This window comes from Spodoptera frugiperda, chromosome 1, assembly GCF_023101765.2.
Source record: "Spodoptera frugiperda isolate SF20-4 chromosome 1, AGI-APGP_CSIRO_Sfru_2.0, whole genome shotgun sequence".
NCBI classification, from domain to species: Eukaryota; Metazoa; Arthropoda; class Insecta; order Lepidoptera; family Noctuidae; genus Spodoptera; species Spodoptera frugiperda.
The window spans coordinates 6053608-6072693 of record NC_064212.1 but is presented as its reverse complement, the minus strand read 5'-3'; the positions used below and the strand labels follow the sequence as shown (position 1 = coordinate 6072693).

Below are 19086 nucleotides of genomic sequence, written 5' to 3'. Positions count from 1 at the left end.
TGAACTACAGATCGTAAACTTAAGTTTGTTAAGAATAGCACTTCGTATGAGCGATCATAACCTAAGAATTTAATTTTCATGCGAATTCGCTTTCATTTTACATCGTGTTATGTGGATGTAAGTTCGTACAGTTATTGCAAATGTGAATAATATTAAACAGAGATTTAGTAAGTGTTGAGTGTTTGTGGTTTTCATTATAATCCGTCGGTAATGTGTTTTGTGTAAAAATGTCAAGAATTATCATCGAAATGTAGGCTGAACGTCTAGCGTCGAAAAAATTTGTAAGTTTGTTGGGTTTTTAATTTGATTTTGTGTACTTGCTTATATGGTTTATTTAATAAAATATATTTTTTTATTATTGATATCATAAAATAAAAAAGGCAAGGCAAATTACACCAGTGTGCAAAGCGGTTCCCGTAGCGTAGTTATGAACACGTGTGATCATTGATTTTGATGATCATGGTTCGATCCTGGTGCAGTGTTAAATTTTTTCCTTTTTTCATATTTTGCTTTTGGTTTTTTTATTCGTATTTAATATTAATGACAATATTATATTATGCAAAATGATCGAAAATTGTGAAATTTCATTTGTTAATGTAATGTTTTTTCGAGTAACTACTTGTAATGATATAATTAAATACCACAAATAAGTATTTGTGGTATTTAATTGATAAAGCGAAATAATTTAAATAGTTTTGAGTGATAAGTAATTACTAAATATCTTTTATGTGAATAATTTTATCTGTAGGTACCCATTTTCTTATGAAGAAATGGGACATAACTTTTATGAATTTATTGTAACTTTCGTGAATTATTATTAAACTAAATTAATTATTATGAAATATATTTTTAATAAAAATAAAAATTATATAAGCTCCCATTATTGTTTTAGTGAGCTTGTTTGAAGAATAGAACATGCAATTGAAAATGAATCAATTATAACATTTTGAAAATGGATACAAAAAGTCTTCAGAAAAATAAACAACCAAAAAAGATGAAAACTGCCAAGGATAAGCATGAAGTATTTGTACTTCCTCCGGACCTTTTGAAGAAACTTGGCATTAGTATAGGAAACATAAATGTGAACCAAGTGAATTCTTCTACACCTGCCATTGAGCTGCCCAGTAAGTGTACATTATTTAATTTTAATAGTTTGCTTGTTAAAACTTATCTACAAAGTGACCATTATTTTCTTCCAGGCAATGAAAATATCAATAATGGGTACCTCGAAAATATTCCAAATCAAAATTGTAGTCAGATGCCATCTGACAACTCTATTTTGGAAACTGCTACATTAATGAAGAAATCAGTCTTTTTGAGCCCTACATTTGTTCCAACTATTGCTAATGGTATTCCCGAAGAAATCAAAATTACAAACAAAAGTTTTGTTCCAGAAACTGTTACTGAAACAAACTTGCCAGGTCCTGAACCTGTGAGTTCCATTGAAGTTTTGAATGTCTCTGATGACATTACAGAAGAATGTCTCCGTGGAGATAGTGCTAATTTACAGTTTGATATTTCCTTCAATGGAGTACCAACATCTCTGAATGGACATGAAATGGAAATTGAAGAAAATATGAATGTGATTTTAGAAGACCACATAGCACAAGTAGCAAACGGCGATATTAATTCGTTTATTGATGACCAATCATTTGAAATAAATAGTGATATAGAATTGACCGTAAATTCCACAGACACAGATCCAAATCCAATGTCCAATGGTGAAAAACCCATACAAAATACATCTAAAATAAACATTATCTCTGAAGAAACAATCCCTCTTTCGAAACTTAGAGAACTGAAATCTTTAAAATTATGTAATGTGAAAAATTTAACACCTATTACAGTGCAATCTATAATTGAAACAAAAACGAATCATGAAATCAGTAAATCTGAAGAACAGATGAATGTTCCAATCATTACAGTGCCTTTAGAAATTAAAAATATTAAACCAAGCTTAGATTTAGAGGAAAATGTTGAAAATATACAGACTGAAGCCACAATTTTCAAAATAACAGAGAACACTCCAGTTGTGATTGAGGAAACTATAAAACACACTAATAACAAATCTGTAACAAAGGAGTCATGTAACATCAAGAAAATACATTCAGATAAAAATAATTCTAGTGTTGTTAAGGATGAAAGTAATGTAAGTGATATAAATAAATCAGACAACCTGTCAGACAGTCAATCGAATTTGAATACAGTAACTAAAACGGTTACCAAAGAAATAGATAAAAATGAAAATATTTTCCAGAATTGTAATGGGAAGACTGATGAAAATGAAGATTCAAATTTAGATTGCACTGTAAAACCAGACATTGTTGAAAATCATAAAGAATTAGATACAGTGGGGACACATAGTACTGAACAAACTATTATTGAGCAAAAGCATGGCATGGAACCTAAAGTAATGTCTAAATCCAAATCTGCAGTTAAGAAAGACAGTAAACAATCTGATACAGAACCTGAAGATGAGAAATCAGAACACCTTGAATTAGCTAGTATTTTAAATGCAACTAAAACATTGGCAAACAATAATGCAGAAATTAAAGTAGATAAAGTTAAGGAGATAGCTGCATATTTAAAGAAGTTTTCCCACATTTACACAGACAAAAATAAATCAAAGAAAGCTCTTCAGAATGTTCCAAATACAAAGAAAACTATTAATTTAAAGACAAACACAACTGAATCCAAATTAAGCATCCAAGGAGTAGAAAAGCCTGGTGGAAGCAAAAAAGATAAAGAACACACTGGTGAGTGCAAGGTCGTTAAAACCTACGCTAGGCAAATTCTTCCGAAACGGAGTAATAAGTCCACACCTAAGTTGCATTGTCATGCAAAACAAGATGTGATGGTGGACCAGGAATTGGATGCAGTAAATGTTGCGACATCTAATAAAATCCAGGAATTTTGTTTGTGTTATGATTTTGGCCGTTTAGCTTACTATGATAGTGATAATTCATATGAGCACATACATTTTAAGAATAATAATAGCGCTAATTGTGAATTAGCTACAATATTTTCTATATACAGTGATGAGCCAGTTGTAAATAGAGATAGAGACGAAGTAGACGAAGAGGATAAGACTGAAGAAAATGTAGATATTTCTGTTTGTTGGAATTTATTTGAAAACGAATTTTGTGAAAATATAAATGATTCGGAAGCAGGACCATTATTAGTTGATGATTGCGTCGTAGATGATGCTTCTCCTAGTGACATTCAAGTGTCACCTGTAAATAATACAGTTCCCGATACAAATGATGGAACTGTGTCTGAAATTCAGCCTGAGGTTCAAATTGTGAATAATTCTGATATTATTTTAGACACCAATGACCATGATATGGTTGAAGCTGAAACCAAAAAATGCAATAGTGTTATAGATGTAGGCAAGCCTTTGAGTGCTAATGTACAGGATAGTAGCAGTTCTGCAGACAGTGGGCATACAAGTACTAATCCAGGAAGTCCTCGATCTAATGTTATGGTAAGTATAATACAAACTACAAAATATTGTTTTTTATGAGACTTATTTGTGTTGACTTTCAACTACAAGTCAATACAAAACTGGAAATGTTTCAAGATTTTAAATTATTGTTTATTTTTTATTTCAGCCCACTGCACCACAAACAGAACCAGGATCTTCAGAGATAAGTAACATCATGCCACAGGTAAGCTTTAGTATGTTGTAATTCCTATCACATACAAATGTATAGACTCCAATAGCCCTTCTCAAATGTTCTTTCCAAATTATTTCAATAGATTTTCGACTTTATTACAAATATGTAGAGTTGAAAATGTAAGAAAATATTTTTGGCGTCCAAATTCTGAATTCGTAATATAAATCTCGGCAGTCACAGCAGAGATTTTGAATCCGATCATAATAATCAGTTTAGTGTAATATAATTTCTAAATAATTCTATTGATTTCTGTCCCTTATGCTTTCGCCACGCGATCGGAATGGTAAAAGCTTTAAAAATGTTACTTTCAAGATTAAATTGTTCCTTTTTCTATTCTATTCTTCTTTTTCAGACATCCAACCATGATGAGAGTAATAAGGAAGTTCAGAAAACTACCGCCAAGGAAGCAAAAGTTGCTGCAGCTAAACCTGCTGAAAAGAATTCTCGAGTATGTTACCTATATCTGAGTAATACTTGCAATATTACTACGTTAATGTGTCAAAGTTTTTATTTATATTTTTCTTCTATTTTTTTTACAGAAGCGAAGTTTCTTAGGCAAAGATAAGGGTGAGCCGTCTTCAAAGAAGAATATAAAGTGTGCAATTTGTGAAGACTTGTTTTCTCATGCAGAATGGGACGACCACGTGGCCAACGAACACGATCTAATCGCTTGGAAAGTTGGCTCTCGTATTGTAAGTATTATAAAATTGAAGTGTAATAATAAATTAATGTTTAAATAAATTTCAATAACCACTTGGTAATGTACTTTATTATGTGTATATGCATCGTAATACTGTAATCGTAATAATGTTGTTCCAGTATTTGGACGATCGAGATTTAGTGCGCAAGTTGAAAGAAAAGTTGAAGGCCGATGGCAAGTTGGTGTGCAGTTTATGCGGTATGACAACGAACAGATTTAATCGGTTCAACGATCATGTTAAATACTGCATACAGAAAAAGGTACTTATTTATATTTTTCACAGAACCTTATGATTCTTTGTTTGTTTTTAAAATATTTAAATAAATATTTACGGTGTTCTTAACTTTTGCTTTTAATAGATGTCTGGCGAAAGTGAAAAAGTTGAGAAGCCCACCCGCAAATCAAGAGCGCCCGTGGAAGAAAATGTAACTTGTGGTGTATGCGATAAGACTATGTCGTCGGATATGTGGTATGGACATATAGGCAGGGATCATAACTATTTGGCGTGGCAGAAAGGAGATACTCCTTTAGTAAGTTCCGTTATATTCCCTAACGCTTTTTAATGTTAGGTTTATTGAATCACCCCTGATATTATATGGCGAAAAGTTTTAAAATCGCCAAGCAGCTCTGGGCGTTAAATGTGGCGGTGATCGATTTTTCTCGTTTGAGAAGATAATTATGCCTTTGTCCAACAGTAATTAATTTATCATTTGATTGATTTAATTAAGAATTTAGTACCTACCATTTTTAAATACGACGTTCCCTCGTACAATGGAAATGTAACATTATATAATGTCTTTTCTAGGATTTGTCAAACGAGTCAGCAGTTTGGGAGCACTTGCAAAATATAATTAGGACTAAAGGAACACTGACTTGTTCTAAGTGCGGGCTCAATCGTAGCCGTGTTAAGCTATTTTTGGCGCATGTCAAGACTTGTGATGGCACTAAGGTAAGTCGCCTTCCTTCTATCTTCATAGGTACATGCTTTTAAACCGCAAAAAATCGGCATGTCTATTCTTTCAAAAAATTTGATTACGTCTTTCGATTTACTCGCGTAATTGTTTGGCAAGGTAGCTCGACTAGTTTCAAGTCACGCTGGGGGCTCATAGGTACAAGCACCATTGCGCGACAATTTAACAACCGGCGAACGTCGCGAAGCTAACTGTTCATGAGAGTTATAACATAGATTGGGAATTGTTTTGTTTCAGCATTTATTGGATTCTGGGATAAGTACGGACTTGAATGCGTCAGTTTCTGATGATGCCGCCCTGGGACAATCGGGACAAAAGGGGATTGTGAAGTGTGGAGTGTGCCAAGCAGAGATGGTGAACTCAGCTTGGATGGACCATATATCGAAGAAACATAATTATTTGGCCTGGCCGCAGGGACAGACTCCTATGGTAAGTTCTATAAACTTCTGCTTATAAGTTAATATAAAAATAAGTTTGAATCTACAATTATACCAAGTACTTTTTTTTTGTTTAACGAAAATGTTTTGACATTCAATTCTGAACCCTAACGTTCTAAAATAGATTTCCTTATTGCTTACGACAAATGTTTATTTCAGGACTTTGGTGACGAAGAAGTAGTGTGGAATCATTTGCAGCAGTTTGTCAGGAGGTATGGCGGACTGACATGTCACAAGTGTGGCATTGTACGTAAACGGGTCAAATTGTATTTGAGTCATATTGAAGAGTGCGATGGTTCTGAAAATGTAAGTATGTCACAACACAATCAATGTTATTCAATTAATCATACAAGAATTATAGTATGTAATATATATTTTGGTTCCATTATTTATTACTGACGTATATGTTTCAGAGCCAAGCGGACATTTCGTTTGCCAACGAAAGTTTGAATACTACAACTCAGTCTCAGTCGGCTGAGGACTGGTACGAAGTGCCGGTGGTACAGGAAGAAAGGAAAGTCATTAAATGCGGGGTTTGTAACGAAGAGGTTACCATCGTGGACTGGTTACATCACATTGGCAAGGAACATAACCATCTGGCGTGGAAAGAGGGTTGCAAACCAGTGGTAAGTGTTATATTACTACAACAAATTTGCGCAAAACGTTTGCGCAGTTAATGAAACTTGTACTAAAGTTTGCGCAACGTATTTGAATACCTTTATTTTCTTTTACATTTTAAATAGTTTTTCTAAAATTAGTTATTATTTAAATTTTCAGAATCTAGACGATGAGTCGGCTGTAAAAATGCATCTTCTAGAAATTTCTAGACAGAACAATGGTTTGAAATGCTATAAATGCGAGAAAAAGATCAAGTATCCTAAAGTATATTTGCAACATATAAAAGAATGCAATGGTGGCGTGGTAAGTTATTTCATTTACATATTATTTTTGCATAGAAATATCACAACAAAGTACTGTAAATCCATATCTAATACTTAATCTAACCGCCGTACTCAGAGTCATTTAATGCTTACTTAAACTATTTCTTAGTAACGATTTTGTATGGAAAATAATTGCCAAGGAATGGGTTAAGTAACCATTAAATGACTCTGAGTACGGCAGTAATAATCCATATATACATATCTAATACTTTTTAAAAATGTCAAAATATATTTTCTCCTCAGAACACTTCTGTATCAGAAAACGTTAACGTTAGTTGGATTGAAGATTTTAATAAAAAAGACGTAAAAGATGAGATTCTAACCTGCGGCGTGTGCGCAGCTAAAGTAGAAGGCTCTGAATGGATCTCGCATATAGAGACTCTTCATCAGTACCTGGCGTGGGTGGAGGGACAGCCACCTATTGTAAGTATTAACATACATTTTTGAATAGTATTCGTAGTATTTGCCACATAGATTGGCAAAACCATCACTGTTTAGCTCAGTCATGTACTAATATAATGATTAGCTTCTTAGAAAACATTAAGTATTTCGTTTCTGTTTCCGTAAATCTGAAAGCTTTAAAAAAATATGGGTTAGTCTTGATTTAGGAAGAATAAAACCTCACTTGCTAATTTCGTTGCAAATTAAATTCTTTTGAATTGAAACGCCACAGTTACAATATTTATTATAACTTTATTCTAGGACTTGAATAACCAGACAGCCGTGCAGCGTCATTTGTACGATATGACTAAAGTGTTGGGCGGTCTGGTCTGCAACAAGTGTGGTCTCAAGAGGAAGTACGTCAAGTCGTTCCAGGAACATATTGCGACATGCGATGGGAGAAGGAAACTTACTGATGTCTCTCTGGAGTTGATGAGTAAAGGTAAGTCTAAGTACCTTCTTTTGAAAGGTTAATATAGAATTATCTCTTAGCTTGTCTGTTATTGAAGTTTGGTGGGCGTTGCAATTCGTTGATTCGTTTGAAGAAAAATGATGACTGAAGTAAGTCACTAGTGGATAAGGATATTTAAAAATATCATTCAAGAACTTGCATTTATAAAACACTAGCTACTTCCGCGCGGTTTCACCCGCTCTGCTCGGCTCCTATTAGTCATAGCATGATGTTTTATAGCCTATAGCCTTCCTCGATAAATGGACTATCCAACACAAAAAGAATTATTCAAATCGGACCAGTAGTTCCGGAGATTAGCGCGTTCAAACAAACAAACAAACAAACTCTTCAGCTTTATAATATTTATAAAACATTATAAAACATTAAAGTTAAATTTTATTATCACTGTAAATAAGTGTCATTATTGCATAACATTATTTTGTATTTCTTCCTGCAGAGATCATAGAGTGTGGTGTGTGTGGAAAAACAATGCCTCCCAAGGAATGGAAGACTCACTCCATGGGGGAACATTACAACATCGCTTGGGTGGTCGGAGATCCTCCCATTGTAAGTATTAATTATGTGAATAATAATATTCATTATAGTACCCTTAGGTTTGATAACAAAAGTATTTATGAGATTTATAATTTCATTTTTAAAATTCTTAATAGTTGTGCCAGTCTTCAGAGTTCCGAACTAATATCTTTGTTATATATTTTCCAGGAAATAAACAACCCCTATGCAGTGGAGAGTTATCTAAAGGAATACCAGTTTGCTCACCACAAGCTGATTTGTAAGGTGTGTGGCATCAGCAGAGTGTCCTACGTCGGGTTCTACGCACACATCATTGTCTGCGGGAAGTCGGAAAAGGTAGATAACAAACAAATTTTAATAATGAGTAAATAATGGGATACGTACTTTATTTTGTTTGTAATATTTCAGTCACTGTTAAGACATTAATTAAGTCTTTCTGTACGCCATTAAATTTATTACGCAAAGATTTCATCGTTGAACTAAAATCTCCCTACTTAGTACAACTATTCCCTAACTAATCAAACTGATGAAAACATCACATTACAGGAAACGGAGATATATAAAAGCATGTGCGAGATATGCAACAATAAGTACCTGCGTATATACAAGAGTCAGCACATGACTATGCACAAGGAGAAGGAATTAGCGATAGAGCGTAGGATACTGGCAGAAAAAGAGAAAGAGTTGAAGAAAGAGGAAGAACTTAAGGACGACGTCATTCAACCTGGACGCAGGAAGGCAGCAGAGAAGTAAATACCGTCTTTTTTATAACCTCCAAACCTTACGCCTGCATACTGAAACTCTACTCAATTTTAAGTTCTACTTAAATATCGTTCTATATCTTACTTTTATAAAGAACGCGTTGTGCCAGAACTATTCTTGAGAGCGTCTTAAAATTGAGTGACATTTTATTTGTGGATTTGACCATTAGTTGCTTGTTTGTTTTCCTTATGTAGATGATCGTTCATGCATTTAACCTTTGTTTTCTTTTTCTAGAGCAAAGACCGTGATTGAAAAGTATAAAAACAGTCTTCACCATGTAAGTTTACATTTCTAATGAGGTTTTTACGCAAGATATTCAATAATGATCTTAATGATTACTGACATAAATCACTTTTTTCTTTGCAGGGTAGCCATCGTTGTACGAAGTGTAGATTTAGTACAGACGTTGAGAAAGAGTTGTTAGATCACGTGTGTGTGGAGAAATGGGATGATGGAAGTGACTCCGATGTTTCTGTCAAGCTGGAAATGTGTTCGGAAGATGAAACGGAGTCTGAAACCGACACTGAGGTGGACTCCAACGTATCTGATGAGGAGCAGGAAGCTCGTGAGGAGTTCATGATCAAGAAGAAGAAGCACTCGGATAGCCGTGAGTGATCTCTTTGTTTACTGAATCATCACGTTCATATTGTTTTATAAAAGAAAGCCTTAAAGTTCTACCCGAGTCTGTTAGTTTTATAATTAACTTGTATTCTTTTTTTTTTTTTTTTTTTAAACGTAGCCCCACACTAGGATTTTCTCCTGTGTCGTGGGTGCGTTTACAAACATACAAGTTCACATACACATGACAACCAGACCCGAAACAACAATTTGTGGATCACACAAAGAGTTGCTCCGTGCGGGAATCGAACCCGCTACCCGTTGCGCGGCAGCCAGTGGCCCAGCCACCGCACCAACCGTGCAGTCAAATCTATGAACTCGCTTATTTTACTTTCAGATGCTGCAAAAATAATTCGATTACCATACCAAGTGAAGAATATAAGCGTTTATATGAAGAGGAGTACTGAAGAATTGTAAGCATAATTTATACTTTTTTCAATCAAATTTCGTCCCTAAACTAATCAACTTAATTACATTTATATTGTCTTTTTCAGTATCGACAGGTATCTAACAGATGAGATTTTGTTCCCGATGTGGCATAACTGTTTGTTGGAGGAAGTACCAGAGAGTGAGATCGTTAATTACATGCCACCACTTGAAGAGTCCTGTAAAGTCAGGTTCGATGATACCCACGACTGGACGACGTTCAAACGATTCGAAGCGCAGAGCACCAAAGGTAAAATGTTTATTTATTATTGTAGAAGTGTTATACATACTTTGTTTAGTCGAACTGTTATTGATAGTACCTGCGCAAACTGTGCGCAAACTTGCGCAAATATTTAAGCCGAACTGAGTAATCATTGTTTTCATTTGTATTCGCTTTGTACCACATATTAATACTTTGTTCTTTTTGCAGATTTATTAGTAATGTTCGTGGGTGCGAGTATTCAAGCTATATCGTGGGCACCTTCGAACCCGGACACGGAGATAGCTTGCAATCAGTCTCAGTTCTTGGCCGTGGCAATACATCGCGGGCCTGATGCACCGCGCCACGTCTGGGACACGACTCCGGTTGAACCGGGGCTCGTGCAGATATGGGACTGCGGGAATTTGATTTCGTAAGTAATTTGCTCATCATCGGCTCGTTTTTGTTCGCTACTGGACATTGGCTTCTTCAATGGCACGCTAAACTTTTACTATTGTTGGTTGTTAGTCTTTTTTGGGATGACTAAAACCACCCCGTTTAAACCCCTGCTCTCTATGAGGGCTGCGGCATATGATGAGCCTTGCCGATATCATTTATTTGGGTTGTAACTTTGTTCTTGTCAGTCGTGACCACTGAAACTAACATGCTATGCGACCATTCTATTTGATTATTACTTTCACACTGGGGTTCTACATAAACTAATATGTAATCAAAATATTTGTTTCAGGTCTACACCACGACTTGCGCTTGGAATAACGCACGACTTTGGAACAGTGTGGGCCATCGACTGGTGCCCGTCGGGAGTGAGGGATATGTTAGAAGACTTGCCCAATACAAACAACATGCCAAGACTGGGGCTACTCGCTGCAGCCTGCTCTAATGGAACCGCTTACATCTTCGCTGTACCATACCCATCGACTGTCACTGAGAAGTAAGACAAATATAATTCTAACATAATTTCCTCTAAACTACGCATAACGCAACAGTACTTATCGTTTAATATGAACTAATAATATTGTGTTATTTCAGGGAACAACCTTTTTATAAACTGAAGCCGGTTGTTGAACTCAGATTAACAAATGGAAATAGAAGGGTGTATCAGGCCACTGCTATCAAATGGTCTATGGTAAGTATTTGAAGCTTTTATAACAATTAACTTTTTATAACAGTTTTTCTGGAATGTTCTTTGTATAGAAAATGTGTTAAAAGTAATATGTTTTTCAGCAAAAAGGACATTCTCAAGTTGTAGTAGGGTATGCCGATGGTACAACGGCTTACTACGATTTGAATAGTGATTCGCCCCTACTACGGAGCATGGAAAATGACGTCACAATATTTTACCCCTTCCACGATGAACGCGCTCAAAATTCCTCCATCGAGGGTAAGTAACTTTGGCACGAACAACACAATCAACACGCGTCGCAAATTTAGTTTTATGCCGAAACATTTTATGCGCTAACGTAAGAGTTACATTCCGAGAATTATAGTTCGTTATAATCGCTGCCGTAATCGAATATTTTCATTTCAGTACTCGATTCTAAATACTTTTGGTATTCGGAGGTCGGATAGGTTTTAATTCAACATTAAGTTGTTTTGTAACTTCTAGAAACTCTCGTTTGCCTAGCACCTGCCTCTTCGATATATAAGACACAATAGAAAATACTTTACCAACTACAATGCGTATGGACGTATACTGTATCAACACCCTTTGGCACCTGGCATAATCCGCATTGTTTGTCGGCAGACGTGGCGCTGTACCCGGGCGGCGCTGGCTGCGTCCGCGGCGCGGGCGCGGTGTGCGCGGGCAGCGTGAGCGGCGCGGGCGGCGGCGCGCTGCAGTCGCACGTGGCCGCGCTGCGCCTGCTCTACCCGCCGCACTGGCCCGCCGCGCTGCTCGCCGGGGACGACTGTCTCGGTACTCATATCTACTTCTTATGGGCTACACGCACGTGTCTTTTACATAGAGAGCCGGGGCTCAATTCTCCCCTCATCTCCAATCACAAAATCCTCAATTCAAAATTCCTAGTCCTCAATCTATCATTCCCAAAAAGGGCGACAATCAAGCAGACAGGTCACCTGATGGTAAGCAACAGTAGGGATTAAGTATTTAGGCCTTGGGGATTTGGAAATAGGGAATTGAGGCTCCGGCAACCTCACGCACACGATGCTTTATTCCTGCCGAAGCATGGCTGTCACATCACACTGAAATATATAGGTGTTATAATAATCTGAAATGTGTTGCGCAGTGAACCAGTCCATCAACGAGTTGGAGTGGTGGGGCGGGGGGCGGCGCCTGGGCGGCTCGAGCCGCGCGGCGGGGTGCCAGTGGTGCGGCCGCGTGGTCTCCGCCGCGCCGCCGCTGCTCAAACTGCTGAGGATGCATCCCTGCTTCCCTGACGTGCATAAACAGGTATGAATTAAAACATGATTCCCACTTCTGACTACCCAATCGCTACTAGATACAATCATGTTTTATATTTTGATGCTGGATCCAAGACAAATTTATTTTATTTATTTATTTATTTTACACTTTATGTACATTGTACAAAGGAGGACTTAATGCCAATTTGGCATTCTCTACCAGTCAACCTTGGGGTGATGCAGAGAGACAACTGCAGGTGTAACAGCAGGCACATATTGAAATATTAAAAGATAAATAAATTATAATTATATTTATAACGATTATGTTGTATATACAATAAATATTACAATATATACATACATATATACATACATACATACATACACACATACATACATACATACATACATGTACTATGTGTGTGTTGAGTCTGTCAGCCTCTTCCATATATGCTCACGAAGCCTAAATTTGAAGGACAGTCGACTGGTCACAAATTGCTAATGTCTTTGACTTTACTGTGCTTTATGGTTTCCATGATTTTATGATTAGTTGCGACTGTAAATCCTAGTTTGCCGTTGACAATGTATCATATATTGACATCGTCTAGGGGTTTAACAAATATTTACATGGTCTTCTTTCTTTTTAACAGGTTGTAGGAAAGTTCCAAATGATTCCACTGGGCAATAAACGCAAGCGTCAGACGGACGATCTGTCGCTGGTAGTGGAGCCGCTCACGTACTCCGAGTCCGCCAAGAAGTACGGCCTCGAGTTCCAACAGGTCACTACCAGAGACCGGGTGAGCACTTAACATATTTCCTCATCTCAATTAACTAAATACACAGACTTTATTGGACGATAAAATCTTCCGCAATTTACTATCACGGAACACCACTTAATGTTAAAAAGAATAATAATGAATATTGCCAAAAATCCTAATTTTAAAACAATATAGTCGGACAAGTGTTGCCAGGGTGCAAGTAACAAATTGTAACACGTCTGTAATTCATTACTTTTTAAACCAATTGAATTAAAATACGAGGGTGCGTTTTTAAGTTCGCGGAATGAGAGGGTTGTGGGGGAAGATTACGCTCATTAGGTCGTAACGTGTTCAGTGATTCATAATTAGTATAAATACGAGATTTCATTGCAATTAGACAATTAGTCTTTGAGTTATCGTCAATCAAGCAACAAAATCGGGAGTGAAAAGTGAAATATGGAAAAAATCTAATATCGTACCGTTATAAAGTTCCTTACCAAGCAAGGAAAAACAGTTGCCCATAATGAATGAGATGTCATTGGTTTACGGTGACTCTTGTCAAGGAAAAACCATGGTGTACAAGTGGCACAATTTATTTAAACAAGAAAGAGAATCCATTGAAGACGATCCGAGGCCGGGCAGGAGTATCGAGGTGACTACGCCAGAACTTATCCAAAAAGTTGAAAAAATTGTACTGGAAGATGCTCGACTAAAGAAGAAACAACTCGCAGAAATAGTTAGAGTATCAGATAAAACCATTTTTAAAATTCTTAATGATCATCTTGGCATGACTAAGGTCAGTGCAGAATGGGTGCCGAGAATGCTCACGCTGCCCCAAAAACAACAGCGCGTAGAGTGTTCACGTGCATTTTTGAACCTCTGTAATGAAGACAAGGATGATGTATTGAGTCGAATTGTTACTGGAGACGAAACTTGGGTTCATCATTATGAACCTGAGTCGAAACAAGATTCCATGCAGAGGCATAAAAGGGCGCAGCACCCCCTAAGAAGTTTAAGGTGTCACAGTCAGCTGGGAAAATCATTGCAACGGTCTTTTGCGACTCGGAAGGAATATTATTAATCGACTATAAAGATAAAGGTGTTTCTATAACCAGGGAATACTACGCTTCAATATTAAAGCGACTTCAAGAAGCCATTAAGGAGAAAAGACAGGGAAAAATTACGAAAAGTGTGTTGCTTTTGCACGACAACGCGCCCGTTCACAAGAGCCGCGTTGCGATGGCTGCCCTGCATAAGGTGGGCTTTGATATTTTAGAATACCCACCCTACAACCCAGACCTGGCCCCGAGTGATTATTACCTGTTTCAAAAAATGAAAAAAAAAAGCTACGGGGTAAAAATATACCACCGATGATGAAGTCAAGGAGGCAAGTGTTTTTATAGACCATTTTTTTATGATGGTATTAAGTAACATTAATTGAAAGATCTGAAACATGTATTCGTCTTGCAGGTGAATATCATTGAAAAGGAAAAATTTTTAAACCAATTGAATTAAAATACTTCTCAGTCGTTGCCAACTTTTTTACTTCGCCCAGTGATTGACTTGTCAATAACTTTGATGTTAAAATCCACAGAATTTGACGAAAGTGAATGTTAAAACGTTTGTGCTCTAGTTCATTCGGTTTATTTAAACAAACAGAAAGTTGTTATTAAATATTCCATTTGGGTTAACGCCAAACAATCTGGCTGACGTAAATTAGTCTCCGAATGAAATGAGTAAATAAAAAGTAAGAAAAAATTGAATTACAGTTTTATAATTACGCGAAACTTTAATCTACTTGTTGCGTGTTCTGGGTGTAACAATGAATGATTTTGTGCTCCATTTGTCGTTGAAGTCGCGTTACTTCAATCTTGGGTCGGAATTATGTAAAAAAATATTTCAGTAGGCGTGTAAGTGACTGTCACTGGGGTATTGCCATTCACTGAATATTATTACGATTACTACATTAATTATGTGTATTGTGTCTATAATACCTTGATGTTTCTAACAGTCCGCGCAACAGAAGCTGACTTCGTTACCACGAGAGGCATTCCCTGAGCGATTCCCGCTGTCTGACGTGGCGGCCATGGCGTTCTGTCCCATCCTCAAGCAACATCAGAAGCTAGCCGTGGCCATGCACGTCGGATTCATCATCATCATGAACGTATGATACTCGTCTACACATAGTACCTAATAAATATTGTAGAAAGAACCTCGTATGTAATATTTTCATCAAGCTAAACTCGACCGAAATTAATAAGCAATCTTGACCCATTTTTTGATAATCTAGATGGACGTCTTCAGTTTATAAATTAGGTGAAGCGTTTCAAATACAAGTCAATGCGTTGATTTTTGGTGCTATCTAAGAATAATATTCGGAGATAGAGATTGTGCTCCATTATTAATTTCGGCGATGGTACAGCTCAGCATTATAACGCCGACCAATATTTATTTGGCATCAGATTCAAATTGTGTAACCTTTCGGATCCCAGGGGTGACTCTTTGGATAAGACTATTTATAAGATATGTAACGCAATGTTATCGAAATGATTGAGTGAGTGACATTTAATTTATATTATCGTGACTTCCTAAATTGGAAGGATGTTTGGTTGAATGAATGTCTGTGTGCTGCTGTGGTTTTATATTATAACGGTGTTTATGTGGCCTAAGTCTTATAATTAAATTATGTGCGCCGAGCGTTACAAAGCGTTCGATCACAACAGTAAGCAGCTTTGGCCCGTCTATAAGTAGTGGTGTGACTCACTGCTGTCAAGATGATGCAAGAGATGTGTCGAGTTTGATTCTCATATCAGTTATATCTGAACACAGAAAACAGTTATCATGAATGAATGTTTAGGAGAATACCAAAGAAAAAACGTAGAATGTAAAATTTCACGAAGTAATCATTGCTAGCGTTTTGTCATTCAAATCATGGGAAGAAAAGAGAGCAGCACAAAGTGTCATGTTTGTGGGGGGTGATTCAAGTGCTTCCAGTACATGTTAGGTAGATTTGCTGTGACAGCATGATAAAGGAATTTAGCTGAGAAATTTGGGATTTCGTAAAGACCGGCGCATGATGAAATTCGAGATAACGCAAGATAGTACGCAAAAAAGTCAAGATAGGAAGATGGTATCCGCGATCTCCGTATATACCAGTTTCTATTGGTTATTGAGGGGATAGGCTCGGTGTTATGTCCAACATATCATGCGATGGACGTTATCGATATGAGTGATTACTTTGTTTGTGACCGATAGGAGAAACGTCACAGAGTGAAGAGAAAATATTCGTTTCAATGCCGGTACTGACTAATGGTTCCGAGGGCTAAGCTTAGCGAGACATTAGCTCAGTTGGTACTACGTTTTATTAAAAGGACGTAAAGTTATTAAAGATAACAATTTGTTATTAGTTGTTTGTATCGAAAAATTAATGAGACTAATCGATGTTTTAGTATTTATTGTGTTTTGCAGAAAAAGTATGTAAAAAGAACAAATTCTTGCGACGTGGAAATGTATAATTGTTTTTATACGACGCCAACTCGTTTTAACAAAATGTGAATTATCGACTGTCTAACATATTTATTACCTAAACATGTCTGCATGTATATACTTTCTTTTAAGATTAATAACATAATTTTAACATTTTATGATTGAATATAATTTTATTCTTGCAATATTATGTTGTCCATTTATATTTTTGTTTTTAAAAATGGTCGATAATCTGATGATTTAAACGCCACTAAGGGTAAATGTATATATTCCTGAGTTGTATTTATTAGCTTATAAATATTGTTTAAGGATTTAGATGTTATGTGAAATCACATAAATATGTAAATTTTATTTTTGTTATGTATATTAAGTACGTATAAGTTGGATATCCGGCCGCTACATTACTTTGATTTAGCTATGATACAATTATATGGATATGTCTTTCGAAGTAAATTTACTTCAAAGTGGTTGGTACATAGGTACCTAACAGTTGATATTCTGCATTCAGTGTTCGTTACACCATCAATAATTAGCTATTGGGCTATTGGTAAAGCCATGTCCATATAATGTTTTCTTTAAAATAATTTGAATTAACCAAACTAGCGGCCCAATATCAAATCTATAAAATGTTGCGTCTTGTTTCTAACTTCTTTAAGTTTGTGCGTAATCTGTGAAAATAGTTTTTATTACTTTCTGCATTTACATATTTTTTACAATAGCAACAACGAAGGTAAACTTTACTGCTACACAACTACAAAGTGGTTTTTATTCCATAGACGAGCAGTAGACACAGTTATTAAATTGGCGGATTCTCGACCTTACGTCTAATGGGAGAAATTCCAAAATTGAGTGCGTTCGCAATGATGACGCACTTATTAACTCATACTCGATTTTAAGCTTGTTCATTTCAACCACAATAAATTGTTGTGGTGTGGCGACAAGCTTTCCTTGACGACAATGTACAGAATGCGTCATTGGTGACAATTTTTCTTCATTGTCCACCCTTTTTCAGTGGAAATATATTTTCCTGTCTACTGTAGGTAGATTTGAGTTTTAAACAATCATTAGTAGGTGTCATATTATATTCTATCCGAATATATCGTGTATATTTATATGGGTTCAATTTGTAAATCCGTTATTTTATAAACATCACATTATTTTAAACTTAATTTGCCAAAAATGTAAGGCTCAAAGGCTATTCAGTGTCTAAAAACTTGCAACACTTATAATCTCAGTTGCCATTAAAAATAATACTTATTAATTATATTATATGAGGCGATTAGTAATATCGAAGTAACCGTGTATTGGTAGAATATGTAGATTAAGATATTTATTCTTAGGTAATATCAGAAACTTTATATCGGATTCTACAGTGATATTATTATTTAACTCCCTTGTATATCTTGTTTGATTGTGATACGCTTGTTGCAAATAAACCTTTTTTAAATATAAATTATGTTTTATTTACATCACAAACGTAGTTTTGTAAATGAGATATTACATTACAGTCTATAATATGTTTTCAATTTTCGAATAACTACGCGATTTCTTTTTTTATTTTAGATAAATTTAGCATCTTAATAATAACCATAACATCTTAATACATACAGTCTTACGTACTTTATCGGTAAAAAATATTATTTTGTGTATTTTAACAATTAGCTTATGAAACGAACATGTATCTTTATATTAAAAAAATATAACTCCACTTTCCGGCCTGAAAGTACCGAAGTTTACGTTTGTTACCATGGACGTGCAGTTGGCAAGATTCCGGTTGGTCGATTCTCGACCTTATGACTAATCGGACCTAGAAGTTTCTATATTGAAACCGCCTACTAAACATTTATTAATCCATAGGTACGTATTTATTTTACCACAATTATTTTGTGGTGTATTTATTGCACAAGCATTATGTGCCTAGTTACAAATACCGACAAAATTTTTCATATCAACCCCGTTTCAATGTAAATTGGTCATATAATTTATATTAGTATGTACATAATTGCCAGGTTTCGAGCCCCTTCCTTGAGAAGAACCTTAAAACGCTTGCTAAATATGACACAAACAGAATAAAGTACGGTAACACGCGTAACACAATTTTTGCATGTTATATTATGTGTCACAAATTTCCATAAACTTGTACAAGAAGAGCAATACAAACAAAATAGGAATCAATTTCTATTGGAATGGAAAAGACTGCCTCGTTGGCCGAGTGGTTGCAAGTGTGACTGTCGGGCAAAGGGGTCTCGGGTTCGATTCCCGAGTCGGACGAAGTATTACTGGGCTTTTTTCGGTAGTTCGAA

At 36.0% G+C, this 19086-nt stretch overlaps 1 protein-coding gene across 3 annotated transcripts; it reads left to right on the top strand.

The window, feature by feature from the left end:
- Nucleotides 1–35: 35 nt before the first annotated feature.
- On the top strand, nt 36–18236 carry LOC118273307 (uncharacterized). 3 transcript variants are annotated; one of them, XM_050707334.1, is made up of 31 exons: nt 37–281; nt 893–1124; nt 1200–2756; nt 3327–3484; nt 3612–3668; nt 4030–4125; nt 4217–4369; nt 4497–4637; nt 4737–4907; nt 5183–5326; nt 5586–5777; nt 5945–6091; nt 6199–6411; nt 6563–6706; nt 6970–7149; nt 7429–7609; nt 8076–8185; nt 8342–8488; nt 8699–8901; nt 9149–9191; nt 9281–9521; nt 9870–9945; nt 10027–10208; nt 10389–10590; nt 10906–11109; nt 11208–11304; nt 11403–11559; nt 11923–12093; nt 12425–12588; nt 13190–13336; nt 15309–18236. In XM_050707334.1, the coding sequence occupies exons 2-31, from the start codon at nt 953–955 to the stop codon at nt 15465–15467; spliced, it is 6009 nt and encodes a 2002-aa protein (XP_050563291.1). In that variant the 5' UTR covers nt 37–281; nt 893–952; the 3' UTR covers nt 15468–18236. The 3 variants fall into 3 exon arrangements, with proteins under 3 accessions (XP_050562949.1, XP_050562600.1, XP_050563291.1); XM_050706992.1 differs by having other exon boundaries at nt 36–281; nt 1395–3484; XM_050706643.1 differs by having other exon boundaries at nt 36–281; nt 1200–3484.
- Nucleotides 18237–19086: the final 850 nt, after the last annotated feature.